Source organism: Ischnura elegans, chromosome 1 (assembly GCF_921293095.1).
Source record: "Ischnura elegans chromosome 1, ioIscEleg1.1, whole genome shotgun sequence".
NCBI classification, from domain to species: Eukaryota; Metazoa; Arthropoda; class Insecta; order Odonata; family Coenagrionidae; genus Ischnura; species Ischnura elegans.
This window is the reverse complement of record NC_060246.1, coordinates 51,100,080-51,116,219: the sequence shown is the minus strand read 5'-3', so window position 1 is coordinate 51,116,219 and position 16,140 is coordinate 51,100,080. Positions and strand designations below refer to the sequence as shown.

The 16,140-nt window shown below is 39.3% G+C and overlaps 1 protein-coding gene across 15 annotated transcripts in view; it reads left to right on the top strand.

The window, feature by feature from the left end:
• Positions 1-16,140, top strand: part of LOC124160140 (cytoplasmic dynein 1 intermediate chain) — a 50,902-nt gene that overhangs the window by 30,718 nt on the left and 4,044 nt on the right. For all 15 annotated transcript variants that reach the window (XM_046535979.1, XM_046535909.1, XM_046535954.1 and 12 more), the window contains 4 exons: positions 5,700-5,954; positions 6,473-6,590; positions 11,439-11,670; positions 12,662-12,822. In XM_046535979.1, the coding sequence (XP_046391935.1) occupies positions 5,700-5,954; positions 6,473-6,590; positions 11,439-11,670; positions 12,662-12,822 (766 nt within the window). The remainder of the gene's footprint in view (positions 1-5,699; positions 5,955-6,472; positions 6,591-11,438; positions 11,671-12,661; positions 12,823-16,140) is intronic.

Genomic DNA, 16,140 nt, shown 5'->3' with positions numbered 1-16,140 from the left:
CTAAATTGAAGATAAAATAATATTTATTTTGATTGAAGTTCATTTTTTAGGAAATAAGTCATCATAATATAGTAAATAATCCCACAAAAAGTAATAATTAGGTAACTTTTTAAATTTTACATCAATCATAATGAATAGCGTATCTGTGGAGCAATTTTCACCATGAAATTTAGCCAAGGCTGAGAAAGAGCAGAACCTGACCAGCAAGCAATTCACGAAGTAGGTCTCTGGTAATTTCATGAAGAAACTACCCAGAACTTACCACGAGGGGCTGGCTACCATCAAGTTCTCCCTGGTTCCCCCCAACCATCCTTCCAAAGGACACGTTTGTGTAAGCACATCAATTACTCTGACAAAACCTTATATTGTGCTTTATTTTCGAAATTTGGCTGAATTTCTCTGTCTTCGATGCCTGATAAAGCCCATCCATGCCTGCGTTCTGTACTGCACTTGGATTTTGATGCCAACATGATCATTTGTAGCATCTGTTCAACTGCTTGTGTGTGTCAGGGAAAAGTAGGTACTGCTAACGCAGCTCTTTCCGTAACAAGGTCTTCCAAGTCCTTGTTTGTCATTCCAGCTTCTATTGGTGGTTGAGTTACGTCAATTGCTTCCCAGTCAACCAAGCCGATATAATCTTGTGCATTGATGTTTAGCTTTGGAATTTCGAATTTCCTCAATTCCTCCCGCTGAGTTTCGCTCAATTTCAATATCTGTGATGGCTATTGCATGAATTTGTCTGCATTCATCAGCTAACATCCTAGCTGAATATTCTCTGGGTGAGCAAAAAAGCGTTTCCCTGAATTATAGATCAGAGGCGTAATTTGATGTCACTATCCACATTTTTCATTAGAAGTATCATGTTTATAATATTTTTCGGGCCCTCTGAGCAATGTGGTCTCAATTTTTTTGAAAACCACTTTGGAGCGTAAACTTCGATAACAGTTTTGCCAGGGTCATCAGTTCTTTTGACCGTGCCTCAGTTGAAAAATTCAATCAAGGAATTCAATTTGCTGCAGTGATCCATCTAGAATGATTCATTTTTCTCGCACTTCTCTATGAAATATTCTGTGGGCATTCTTCGCTTGAAACAGCCCATGCCGTATCACATAGGTATTTTTGGTCACTCCTTAATTCATCTGTATTGATGACAGGAATAGTGGAACTAATTTTTTGAATTTTGCAACTGGTAGATTGCCGCATTTGCTCATAGATTGGCCATTCGAGCCTGAGTAATCTTTAGGGCCAAAAGTTGGGCCATCAAGCATATTCAGCAAGTGACTCAGCGAAAGGTCATTGCAATGAAACGGGCAAACAATCCAATGCAAAGGTCTTCTTAGGGCCATATCCATTCTCCTGATTTCTTTGGCTTGCCTTCCAGTGTTAACCGCAGCTCTATTGCACCCAATTGCTTGTAGTTCATCGATATTGATCAATTCTTCTGCAAGAAAATTCATGACAGAATCTTTTGAGGCCAATAGCTTTGCTGACATATTGGGTGAAATGCCCTAAGAAACGGGAACCAGGCTATTGAATGAGTTACATGCTCCTCCACTGTCATTTTTCGCTTTGATTGACTGTGAATAAAAGTAGTCTTTCCTCCCATCAAAGTAAAGTGCTTGCAGTGCAACATCAGAAGAGACGTGCGCAATTTTTCCCTATCCCTTCTAACTTTGGTTTTGTCAACAACAAGTATATCGTCTCCTTGAGTAACCAACCTGATATCTACTAGGAGCACAGATGCAAAGGCTGCAGCAGCACGATTTGATATGCAGAATCATTCACAGGCTGAGGCAAATCTTGACAATTTCAAATTATTTACACTAACCTTTTTTCCATGAAATCCTCTCCATCTATTGCATCACATAACTCTTCGTTCCCTATCATTTCATCACCTGAGTCTTCCCAAACAGAAGTGTAATGATAAGATAGGGTGGAGCATTTGGGTGTTCTTTTTCTTTCTTCTAACCTGCACAGCCTCCTCTTCCTTTTTTTAGTTTCCTGGACATTGATGGCCCCAGTAATCATTTTCCTGTCTCTTTCCTAGTCCTCAAGGAATAGGTCTCTGAACACCTATTTAGGTAAAGATGTTTCTGAAAAGTAGATGTGATTACTAAGCTAAAAGTTGTAAGAATATGGCTGTAAAGTCATCTATTTTTTTATTATGAGCAATTAAAATACCTCTTACAAGCCATCAAAGAAAAACGTAATTTGCACCGCCGCCATCTTGAATGACGTCAGCTCATGCAATAGTGTTGTTCTTTACCAACTTGATCGTGCACATTATTGAAGTTTACAGTGGAGATATTGTGGTTATTATGCTGTATTTTTCGTGTCGTAGTTATTCCTCGATATGTCGAACCGTAGCTTCAAGTACTGTATTGTGCGTAAGTGCAGAAATACGACTAGAAATGCTCCAAATAAATATTTTCATACCGTCCCCCAAGACGTAGAACGAAGATTGGTTTGGATGAGAAATTGCTGACGAATGTGAATGAATGAAGAAAATGAATTCTAATATTAACACAATGTTTATAAGATTTGACACAATCCTGTACTCAACTTCACCAGTGAAATAAGTGTGTTAAAGAGGTATTAATGACAATTTTACTATAGTTTACAATGTTTTAGTTAATATTTGAAGGGGTATTAAAATTTTGTTGAGAGACCTATTCCTGTTCTAAACTTGGCACTTTCAAAGGAATATCACAAACTCAGTCTTCCTCGAGTATTTTAACACAACCAACGAAGTTTATCAAAGTTCTAGGAAAATTTACTATGTATCTTCATATTAGAAAACTGTAGCTACGTCGCACATTTGTAAATAATGCAATTTTTAGAAATTCTTTGATACATTAATTTTATAAATTTCATGCATGCAATGAATATTTATCAAAAATGAAATTCAACCGAAATGATTATTATTTTTTTTCAATTTTGCCCCCAAAATGGAATTTTTGAAATGTAGCTCTACGTAGGCAAAATACCGTATAAGCGTGTGTAAGAGGCGCTCACGTGTAAGAGGCGCACCCCTATTTTGAGCATCGAAGCTATAAAGAAAAGAAATGTTGCGGCATTTTTTTATCCTATCGTGCGGTGCTGCAGACGTATGCCTGGAATTTCGACAGTTATCGAAATTTCTTCTTTCAATACGAATTGAAAGAGGAAATTTTGATAACTGCGGCGGTAACAGCGGCATAAGAGGGAGTAGTAAGGGTTCCGATCCTCTTTTTGCACATGCCGTTGCTCAACGATGCTAGTCCTACTCACGAACAATTTTGTTTAAAAGCTCTCGCAGGGGTATTTCAGTAGAATTGCGGCCGTGGACAATTTTAAGGCAAAACACGACAGGCACATAGTATAAACCTTCCCAAGAGAATTGACCACAATCGGGGCAATCTCAGCGCCGTAGGATAATAACCACGTCGTAGATTTAACGGAACCATACTCGGCCCTCCATCAGCCAATGCCTCTGCCATTTTTTTTCCTTTCCGAGACCCCACAGGAAAATAGGAAAAATATCAAGTTACAGGGGAACAATGGAAACGTGTTTCATCCCTACCCCATCTCACCAACTGACCTTTTTCGGTCTACCAGGTTCAATTCCCCCGGTTTCTGGAGGCCGAATGCTAGGTGAGTCACCTACTGAGCTCGAAGATATCTCGGTATCTTTCAGCAATTGTACGGCATGCACGAGGTTCCAAAAAGAATGACACCTAATGCGACGTATATCTGACAGCATTTAAGTTTTTTAAGCTCTAATTGATTGACACAAAGATTTAGAGTTAAAGCAAGGCTACTAATATTCAACAGAGTCCAAACAGCACAATTGCAGAAGAAACAAGCGTAGCATAAGCGCATTCAAACAAGACGAGACGGACTGGAAACTTCAGGTAATGCAAACTGCGTATATCACATATTGCTGCGCATTCACCCATTCTCTTTGAAGGCAACGACGTCACATGCAAGATGGGACGTGTTCTTCCCTTGCTCCTTCGCTCATAGCATCGTAGCTTGAAATACGGAGGGGAGGGAACGCGCTCCTTCCCCTCCGCCTCTCCTCAACGCTATTCACTTATAAGAATTTCCGATTTCTTTTATCCACCATTTAGTCCAACAATGAACACTCTCGTTCGAATTTTTTAAACCGCAGGTTTTGACACCAATATCATTTTCTGTTGCAAAAATCCTCGTATTAGCGTCTGAAAAATTTTTGAAAAATCAGGTCCTCAGTGTAATGGAAATTGCTCGGCAAGACAGATGTTGACTATTAACCAGGTACGTCCTTCAAAACCACGCGTATCCCTATGTTTGATAAGCGATTACTATTTGCAGTATAAAGCAGAGGGAAAAACCCCGCGTGATCTTTTCCATATTCACCTCTGGGGTACCGGCGTGCCAGGGGGGGGGGGGGGGGGGGGGGGGGGAGGCGATGTTTACAAGAAAATCAAACAGGAGCATTTTAAAAATATGTCACTAAGGGAGAAACTCCCCTCCCTGCCGCTTGTTTTTGACCTAGGATTACAGATGACTGACTCACGCTGAAAACCAAGGCCACTCAGTTCCCCTTGGACTTGCGACCGGTGAAGGGGAGGGGGGAAGATAAGAAGTTTGTGTAAGAGGCGCACCTCCATTTTCGGCTGCAATTTCTGGGAAAAAAGGTGCACCTCTTACATGCGCTTGTACGGTAAGCATTGTGTTGTGCGGGTGGTCTATACTCATGTGGCTGCGGACCACCGGAAAATGGCCATTTTTAGCAAAGTTAACAAAATCTTTATTTTTCATCGCAGAAACACAGTTCAAAGACGTATCCGATTGCCTGATTGGCGGGAGTGTGATGCAAACAATCGTTTTTTGATGATCAGATTGATTGATAGATTTTCAAAATGCAGTCAGAGCGATCACTTTTGGGGAGGGAGGCCCCCCACTCAAAGGGTCGAAGAGAGGGGCCAGTGAGGGTGAGCTCGTTGAGGAAAGGGTCCCAGATTAATAACCCTTCGAAGGGTGTACTGCCCACGCCCATCCTTGAAGTATCTGTTCCATGGCCCCACAAAACTCATTTTAACCTTTTCGCTGCATGTGATGAGAAGGTTTTCGGAGATGGAACAGCAGCGAAAGGGTTAATATTATTCATTATCCCATATTTGCATAAAGTTAGTCTTCATAACCGTTTGATTTTTAAATCAGCCTGATTTTTTGCAAAATATTAAACTTTAGAGCTCGGATGGCAGTGGTTAATATCATCTGGTTTGAAAAAATTTTTGAGTGCGAGATCCTGATATCATTTCGCAACTTTCCCGCACAGGGCAAATTGACCGCGGAAAAAAAAACCTTTTTTCCACCCACCCTAATAAGTACCAAAGTTTGGAGCCAAATCTAAAAGACTCGTTTGTAAAGAACATTTTTGCACTTTGGCGACCAAAGTAAGGTACTATTATTCATGGTGAAGCAAAAACCCAGTACTGTTCCACAAACTTTTATTTCCTGTTGACTAGTTTTGATGGCTATAGCGCCATTATCAAGACAAATGCAGCTGTTTGTCTTGATAATGAGGCTATAGCCATCAAAACTAGTCGACAGCATATAAAAGTTTGTGGAACAGTTCTGGGTTTTTGCTTCACCATGAATATCTCGTCTATTCACCAAGTCTGTTCTGTCAGGTTTTGTAAGTATTCAATCAATTTTTGAATTTATCACAGGGATGAGAAGAGTGGCTTGCGCTTGTCTCTGAGTAGATGGTTCCACGATGAGAGATGGTCCCGCAACAGATGTGTCACATCAATGGATTGGTCTCCTCAATTTCCGGAACTCTTAGTTGCCAGCTACCATAATAATGAGGACTCGCCGCATGATCCAGATGGTGTGTGCCTCGTTTGGAATACAAAATTTAAAAAAACCACTCCAGAGTATATTTTCCATTGTCAAAGTCCCGTCCTTTCAGCAACATTTGCAAGGTATGTTTCTGGATACAACTGTGCATGTTTGAGTTGCATTTCTGTGAATAACTGTGAATAATAATTCTTGAAAAGGTTGTCTAATACGAATATCATTTATCAAACTATTCACCAGTGCTCAAAGAGATTTCTCTTAAAACATTTTTTTTGTGGCTAGGTGCCATTATAGTGGACTAGTGTCATATTTTTACTGTTAGTTTCCTTACATGCTGCAGTTTTCATGTGATAAATGTTGGTCTCTTGCATTTGCCACTCAGAACAAATAATATTGCCATTGAAAGCTAATTTTTTAATTTTTAATTGTCAGAGGGAAATCCTCCTGACTGTGAGTGAACAGGTTGATTCAAATGATTCTCATATTAATAATGAAAGATAGCTCCTTCAGAGTTTTTAGTGTTATTGTGATAATTATATTTTGTTCAATGTCTCAAAAACTGCTTCTGTTTTTGCTTTTTTGATATTTTATTGGATCTTTTTTTATCCCTATGTCAAAAGCTATCTGTATTGTCTTTCTTAAGGTTTCATCCTAATCTTATTCTTGGTGGTACCTACTCTGGCCAGATTGTTCTCTGGGATAACAGAGTGCAGAAAAGAACACCTGTACAACGAACACCTTTATCAACTGCAGCTCACACTGTAAGTGAATTTCACTAAGCATCATCTCTACTAATAAAAATCCTCTTTAGCTATCAAGAAGAATTTATTGGTTGAATTTTTGGAATATGGGGAACAATTCTGCTTGAATGATGGTCAGTCACTGGGAGGTATCATTGTTCTTCAATTAACCTTATGCGACTGTGGCCGGTTGGCTGACTCCGTGGGAGGCTAGCGACAGGTGTATAGTTGTCTAGTTATGCAGGAGATTTTATAGTGAGACACAGGTATTTAGTCCAATATATGATTTATAGGAAGCTTAGGTGTGGAGCGGGTTGCATACACTGATATTTTGTTAATTCACACACATTTGACATTGGTAAACCCCTATAAATTTGATTTTAATATTGCTGAAAGTTATATTCATCATGGCAGGCATTATGAAATGTAACTATATAAAAAAGTGTAGGATCAGAGTATAGATGCTCCTGAGCTAGATTCTGATGTGGATTGCGAGTTCTTTTATTTTAACATTGTTTGCAGGGTTTAATTTTTATTGACATCCATATAAACGGAAAAATTTCCTGTATTGAATTTGTGTATTTCCATACGGAAAAATTCTACTCCATCATGCTTGGATCTTCGAATTTCCTGTCTGCCTGTGCTAGTTGGTGTCAAAAGACAAATAGCAATGCACTTGTGAGTAAAGCCTTTATAGCCTATTTTGACTATTTTAACCCTCATTGTGCTATCCTTATTCCTGGGGTATTGGTGAGTATTGTGGAGGGTATTTTAATAAAATGTAGCAACTAGGAAAAAAACTATGGTATTTTACATATCCATATGAGTTTTTTTTAATTGATGAGGTTAAACTGGTTAATATTGGCTAAATATTTTCTCGGTTACTGAAATATAAATAATTTTATTTCAAAAGCAAGAGCAAAAGCAAGACAGAGTTAAGTGATTACATTTAAATGGAGAAATAGTTTATCTATATTCAATTACAGTATAGCACAGAGGGAATTTCATTCAGCATAGCGAAGGTCTATAAAATGATGCCTTTAAGGAGTAATTTTCATGAAATCCATGACAATGTTTAGCAAAAGACCAGTTTAGCACTTTAAGGCCCATGCTGACTATTTTAAATTATAATCAAGGACGCTAGAGACTTTGAAGGGCTCTAATTTTATGTTCTTTATAGTATAAATGATCGATTAAATACTTGAAACGTAAAATTTACGTAGTGGGAGCAGTAATCAACTTTGCCAATATTACAATATGCATTCCAATAGTATTAGGTATTGTACATTATCTATATTCCATCATTTTTACAAAGTAACGTATTGCTTCGCTTTTAAATTAGGTATTACAAGAGGCGATAGGTATCCATGGTTGACTCTTGAAGTTAGGTTCCGAAATCAAATTATAATATAGTTGATTTTCAACAAAAGCAAATGGGCTGCTAAATAGGATTGATGCACTGTTGATGAAATATTTTCATGGACATTTTGTTCAATTTCTACTTAACTTCAATACCCTTCATGAGCAGCAGTGAATGGGATTTATAGTGAAAGTAACTCTCCTACCTTCGTAAATACCCTTGCAAGCATTCGTTCACAACACTAGCAATGGTTCTTCTATGAGATCCACGTAATCTATGATTTTGTCAACAAATGTATTTTAAATGGCCCAAAATGTGATTTCAAGCGACAAAAAGATTTCCTAATTAAATAATTACCCTTTTAGAAGTCGTGGACTTACGGCGAACAATGAGGCAAATGATTTAAACAAGCCATTGCTGAAGATGAATGTACATTGTTACAATACAAATTAAGATAATTTTGTCACTACTAATCAGAAGAGTATAATCATTATAGGCATAGGTGAACAAGTACTTAGCACACAAAATCCTCTTCAAGACAGTTTTACTTGAAAATTCCGATATATAAAGCACCAAAAGTTAGCGACATTCTTCAATCGATGACTGTTGAACCCTTGAATATAAATACTTATTTACTTAGGCCAGAAAAAATATGATATAAAAACAGAAAAATCTCCAAACACAAGCCACATCGCACCAACTGGAGTAAGAAATTGAGTCTGCAGTGTAATTAAACTTTGTAAATATCTCACAAAACAGTGATCAACTCTTTATAACTTCTTCCCGGGCTGCCGATAATCCTATGGCATTTTTGGAGTCTCATTTGTCAGAGACACTGTTTAAAATTAGCTGTTGTGTACTTCTTGAGCGCTCATTTCTGTAACGTTGTCACTCACCCTTCGTGTTACTGGAGCGACCTATGTTGCATGCGGTCGACTTTGTCTCAAGCATACCGATCTCCACTTGACTCGGGATACCACTCTACCTCATCACTCGCTTTGTTGCCGAGTCGAGCGTCAACCTGTTTTGAGCATAGACCCCCAGGGCACAAGATAGAAATTCATAGAGTAGAGAAACCATCCAATATATTTGAATAAAATTTTGACCCCGTGTCTATCCATGCACAAAGCTTCCATAGTAATTTCTTTTATTCCCCTTGCATTGGTATGTTAGCCAAAATGATGTCATCAGTTGTTAATTAACCGATTTTTTGAGCTCAAAACATTGCTTCATATTTTCAGAATTATCACCAAAAGAACTCATTCAATTTTTGTTTAAATTGGAGGTAAATATGTGCTCCAACATACTGCAAAATGAAAATTGTGGTGTTTTTACTGCCACTATGAGTATTTCAGGTTTTACTGTTTTTTCTCTCTCTGTGAGGGGGATTTTTGACGTATACTGTAAGATAATAATACCATACCTTCATGAGGATAAATTGGGAATAATGGTCTGTAAATCTATGACCAAACATGTAGTTTAATGCATATGGCTCTTGTTCATATAATTTTTTTCAAGAACAATACTTGGCTTGTGGCAGCTGAGGGGAAAAGAGCCTAAATGGGTCAGAAACTGTGCTATCATGCTCATTTTTTGGAATGTACCTATTTTTCAAGTGTTTAATTTATAGAGAAAATGCTAACAAAATTCATTAGACTCTTACTGTGCATAATAGTATGAATGGAAATACTAATTTAAATAATACTCTTCAATTATAAAACTAACTTTCAAAGAGCGGAGAAATGAGTCTGACTGAATTGATGTCGTACAAAGTCAGCCTCACTTTCACTTAAGAAGTACATTATTCCTGAACTCTTGGTAATGGGAGGGCTGACAGGGTAAATGGTCTTACTTATGGGTACGTAACAGACATCTTCTCTCTCTTGTGAAGGCCAGTGAAATGATCTAGTGGGGCCATGATAAATTTTACTTTCACATCATTTTCCTCATGTTTAGATATCACTAATCCAAAAAGCTGGTGGTCATCATATGCACATGCAGTGTATAAGTTTGAAATGTAGGCTTTTGCAGTGAGATTTATTGGTGTTACAGTAGACTCTCGTTAATACGAACAACGTTGTTACGAAGTCCTCGTTATTACGAAGCAAATCGTTGGTCCCGTCGAAAGGGCCTATCCAAGCAACAGTAAAAGAAACGTTATTACGAAATTTTCGTTTTTACGAAATTACGAACCTATGTCCCGGTCCCGGCAGTTACAATACGAACTTTATTACGAAGTTGCACGCACAAGTCACGGTATTTAGGTGGATATTCACTACACTTAAGTTTCAATAATTGCGCCACGTTTAAGTTATTCTCGTTTACTGTGCCTAAGAGCGTCAATTATGGTTCTTTATTCAGTTTACACGCAAAATCATATAACTAGCTTCATTCCTGTGTAGTCAGGGTGCCCTACTCATAACCGTTCGTAAATAGGATGTGCAGTCAGACCTCTTCCTATGCACATTCGATTTACGAATTTTCAGAGATACGAGCATTCAAAATTTTCAAATTTCAAATTTGGCGCCTTTCGATTTGGCCGATACTACGCGGTGTGGCGCTGGGAAACTCTCACTGTGATCATGATCTGAATAAGGTATCAATGAAAATGGAGTGAATTTAGGAACTGTTCAACGTTTCGCCCGTTCTTCGTCACCGCGGGGAGCTATTTTTTCGGCTCCGAATGCATCGCAGGCCCCGCTAGATCAGTTCGCCACAAGCTTGAGTAAGCGCATACGTGTAATGCAGTGTTGCATCACGCAGGATAACCTTACTCTGCGATAAATTACATAGTCCGGCTGGCGAGGGTTGTCCGATTACGGCACAATAGGATGGGCGGATAATCCTGCGCCAGCAGGGTTTAAAGCCAACCGCTGTCCCCCAAACGCACCTCACACCCTCGCCTAGTCATACAACGTTGTCAAATGCATAAACGAACACCGAAATAATCCTGATCCACCAAAATAAGCCCATTCTTCGAATCACAGAACAAGTGATTATTCCTCTAGGTCCTTGACGCTCGTCGTCCCTTCCGGATCTTTTCTTCACGGAACACTTTGTAAGCGTTTCCCTTTCTTACATGGCAGCCTTGCCCCCTCCCTGGACCTAGACCATTGGGTCTGTAATTGGACAACTCTCGGTGGCCGGACTGTAATTTTATCAACCAAGGAACAAGGTCTTGGGACGCATCGAGTTTGAATATCGGAGTTCATGTATTCGGGAAGATATCAACCCTCGAATGCGTCATGGCGCAGTCTTCTGTTGAAAAACTGAAACGCATTTTCCTGTTTATATTTCTTTCCGCGTGTTATAATACACTATTGCTTTCGACGATTCCTAAAAGAAACGTTCTTACGAACTTCGTTATTACGAATCTCAGATTTTTCGGTCCCGTGAACTTCGTAATAACGAGAGTCTACTGTAATGACTTTCAGGAGCAGCTGCGTATTGCAATGCAAAACATTAAAATATTTTGTTTGTGATTGCTTATTTCTTTTCAATCTTTTCAGCATCCAGTGTATTGCCTGAGTGTAGTTGGTACTCAAAATGCACATAATCTTATCAGTGTTTCTACTGATGGTCGACTGTGTTCTTGGAGTTTAGACATGCTGTCTCAGCCCCAGGAAACATTGGAGTTGTATCACAGGCAAAATAAGTCTGTGGCTGCTACTTGTATTGCATTCCCTCATGGCGATGTAAATAATTTTATCTTGGGTAGTGAAGAAGGTGCTGTTTATTCAGGTGTGTATACATTTTTTCATGATACTGACTTTTTGCCAATTTCTGTAGCTGGCTCACAATGCAAAGGAACTGAGTCAAAAACAATTCAAGAAGTTTCTCTACTCTCCAAGAAAACATTGGATATGTAATATTATTAGCTTACTTAGCTTACTAGAGTACTTATGATTAGAGATCTGTGAAATTAGCGAGTTATGATATCACGAAATAACTCGAAATCAGTAAATAAAAGCAAAATTTCTCATTTTTTGCGGTTTAAGGTGAATTAGCGAAAAAATCACATCTACTGAGTCATAATCAATTAAAGCCTTAACCTTCATTGTTTAACGCTGCTGACGTTCATTCGATCTATTCATTACGATTCCAAGGTGAATAGGCTTGATTTGTCTCATGCTTATTGAATTCGTGTAATACCACGCACTATAGTGATGTCTCCGCTTGAATTTGACAGTAAATTAATCACGGCCTCCCTCTTCACCTGATCGTGAAATTCTTGGAAATTACAGAAAGACACGCTTTCTCTCCTGAAGAATTAGATATTCTGAATCAATAAAGTCTGAAAGAAATTTAACACGGCCGCGAAAGAGCGTACATATAAGCTCACACGCTCGGCACGTGTCAGTGCCGAGTAGTAATTCCGGAGACTCACCGTGACACAGTAAACAGCGTTATTGGATAATTTGTTGCAGGAAAAACTTAACAAAGTGTTCTCGTATTTCCATAAGATAGTGACCACTTATCATTATTAATCCAATTACCTGGTGTACACAAAAGCTGCAATATTTGTCTCATAAGAGGTCCCTTCAATACCTAATTCTACTTCATCTGCTCATCGTCTAAGGTTAATTAATTGCTAAATTATTTAACAGCCAAATCATCAAATGAAATTGTCAGACTATTGTATGGATAGTCAAGAGTTAACTGTATATAATGAGATAGATGAGATGTATGGTTGATGTCTATGTAAAATAAGCTGTAATTTTCTCTGATACAGCATGCCGACATGGCAGTAGAGCTGGTATTACGGAGTTGTATGAAGGCCACCAAGGGCCTGTGACTGGAGTGGATACACAGTGTGCCCAAGGACAAGTAGACTTTTCTCATCTCTTCCTTACATCGTCCTCTGATTGGACAATCAAACTATGGAGTCTTAAAGTAAGTTTCTGATCCATGACTTTTTATTTTTATTTTTTTACTTTTTGCCGTATGCATCATGATCAAATCGATAATGCACATTAGGGCGGATCGGAAAATCGATTTTTTTTCAAATCCATCTGGCCCAATGAAAAAAAGTTGTGGGACCGATCAAAAATAAGGCCTGAAAAATTTGAGACCTCTAGGTGAACCCCTGACCCTCGCTCAAATGCAATTTAGAGGGGGAAGGTCGAAATTCGAAAAATATAATATTTTATGGTCATTATCTATAGATTTTGATGAGTTGATGTTTTTAAGGGCAAGAATTTCGTGCATTTTGACGTATCTGCCACCGTTTAGCCATAAAATGCCTAATTTGAGTCCGCGCCCGCAAAGAAATTATTCCAACGCCCACGCAGCGTCGCAGATACAAGATCGGCTGGCCGATGCCTTCCCCTCCCCGCTTGCTTCTCCCCCTCCCACGCCTCGAATACAGCAAAATACATCCCGCGAGTGCTTCTAGGAGGGCGTTCGTCTTGGATAATATACATCGGAAGATGGTAGAAAGTAAAAAAGGATGCGTCGTGAGAGGACTTGTCCCTTATTTGGCGCCTCGTCGGCGTTAAACAAATCGATGTTACCAACATTTAGAGAAGTGATGAAATATTTTTAGATCCGAGAACGCAGGAAAGGAGCCTACGGTCTATGAAGAGGCCTCTCGAGTGGCTATAAAGGTTGTGCGAACTATGGTGATGCGCTTCTCTTCCATTGTGTGTGTGACTAAATGGATTTAGCGGTACCACAGGAAGTACTAAATCTTACGGAAAAAGCAAGTAGGCCAAAAGTAGAGTTTTATTGAAGTACAAAACTCAAACACTTTTAAAGGAACATTTGAAATTACGCAATATTTTTGCGTTTAAGAGCAAGAAGGAGCAAAAGGTTCCCCCCTAATGGAGAGGTATTTTGAAAGATAAGCGGACGAAACGAAAGATGATGGCTGCTGGATTGAATCCTAATGAAACTCAGCAACTGAGGAAAAAATAGCGAATCGTCGGAGAGCGTTGAGTCAACATCGTCAATTATTGTATGGGTTAATAGTATCAAAAATTTCTTCATCAATTCATCCGAAGAAAATTAAACTGACGAGGTATCAGCCGATTTTTATCTCTACGTTCCTCATGACACAAGCATTAAGGACTAAACTCAAGCTGGAACTTCTGCGGGGAAAATGCATCTGGCAACTGTGATAGAGGTATATGCAAGAACCAAGCAACAGCAATGATCGTCTCCGCAACTTTAGCTGACGCAAAAATAGTAACTTCGTAAGATACATCCAAGGTAGTGTACCAGAATACTACCTTGGATTATGTAGACAGAAAAAGATACTAATTACTGTGAATAAGAAAAGAGAGGTATCAAAGGGTGTCATCAAAGGGCTCCATTTTGATGTAATGAAATACTCTTGTCTGATGAAAAAAAGGCAAGAAGAATTATCAATTGTAGAGGGAAATGTGTGGTGTTAGTTGAAGAAACAGGGACCCACTCTTGGGGGTCTGCCTCCCCCATCGGAGGATTGCTTATCCAAAAGTTGTAAAATCTGCGATTCTCCATTCCTTTCCGAGTGAAAACTAGATACACAAAATTAAAAATGATTTGAATGTGATCGTACCAAGTGAATACCGCCCAAAAAGTGGCATCAACCCTCTGCTACAATCATAATTCCGACATCCCTTGCTGTTTGAGTAAACTCTTCTTGAGATCCACACGGGGTCAATTCTTCCATAATGGCCAATGTTTCAAGCCGATGATGAGTCCCAAGTCGGAAACGTTGAAACGTTTCCGACTCGGGACTCATCCTCAGGGATAAATTTTGTTGAATCCCGAGAAGAGTTTACCCACATCATTCGCCGGGAAAGCATCAAATCATATTTCATCCCTTACAGTGGTCATGCTAATTGCACTAAGTTGACTAGATTTGTGACAAAAACATTGGGAGGGCAATTTAGGGACCCAATTTGCGTTGTTGCAAGGATGCGTTTGACGACCAATCCGAGATTTTGTTAATTGCTGGATTTTAGTATCGACGTAAAGGACTACCCACTGATGATATATTGGAGATAGATCAAGGTACCTCCGGTTACATCTGACGTTAGCGCTGTGGAAATTCATAAATCTATCGATGAGCGTTCAAATTTGATTGTAGTAATTCTCTCGTGATTGTTCCCAGAAAGACGATGCTGAAACATCAAATATTAGTTAGACTAACCAAGAAAGTGTCGTGTGAACGCACTTGGTGTGAATTTTGGTGCATTTGGGGCGTAGGCGAGGGGAGAGGGGAGAGGACGCGAGCGGCCTTCACACAAAATCCAATTAGTCACAGCTGTAGGACAATACCGGAATAGAAGCGCATATCCAAAGTTCGCACACATTTATAGCCACTCGAGAGGCCTTTTCATTGATCGTAGGCTCGTGCGTTCTCGGATCTAAAAATATTTCATCACTTCTCTAAAAGTTGGTATCATCGATTTGTTTAACGCCGACGAGCTCCAAATAAGGGACAAGTCATCTCACTACGCATCCTTTTGTACCTTCTACCATCTTATGATTTATATTATCAAATATGAACGCCCTCCTAGCAGCACACGCGGGATGAAATTTGCTGTATTCGAGGCGTGGGAGGGGGAGAAGAGAGCAGGCAGGGGACGGGATCGGTCTGCCGCTCTTGTATCCGCGATGCTGCGTGGGCATTGGAATATTTTCTTTGCGGGCGCGGACTCAAATTAGGCATTTTAAGGCTAAACGGTGGCAGATAGGTCCAAATGCACAAAATTTTTGATCTAGAAGGACAGTATCTCGGCAAAATCTATAGATAATGACCATAAAATATTACATTTTTGGGCTTGGAATTAGAATTGGGCTTATTTATGCATGGTTGGGTGAGGGGTAAAGTCCCTATATGGCCCCCTATAACTCTGCCTACACTTGAGGATAGGATGAAGTGTTAGGCTCATTTTCATAATCTACATTCTCACAAAATGGGCAGTTTTTGGAGCCATTTTCAGCTTTTCCACAAAAATCAGGACCTGTGGTGGATGTTACAATCAGTGTGAGCGTTTGCGTTCATGAGAGGACGAAATGTTTGTAAAATGGTCTGTAAAGGGTGTTATGGAGGGCTAGAACATAGAGAAAATGGAAAAAATTGGCCAAAATCACATGTTCTTCTTTTTTTCGCAATGTTCCACCACCTAACAAAAATTTTCCGAAACACTTGCCGAAAAGTATTTAATAATGCCCCCGGAAAACATTTTTACTTCGTGGCCTTCTCAAAAATATTTTATG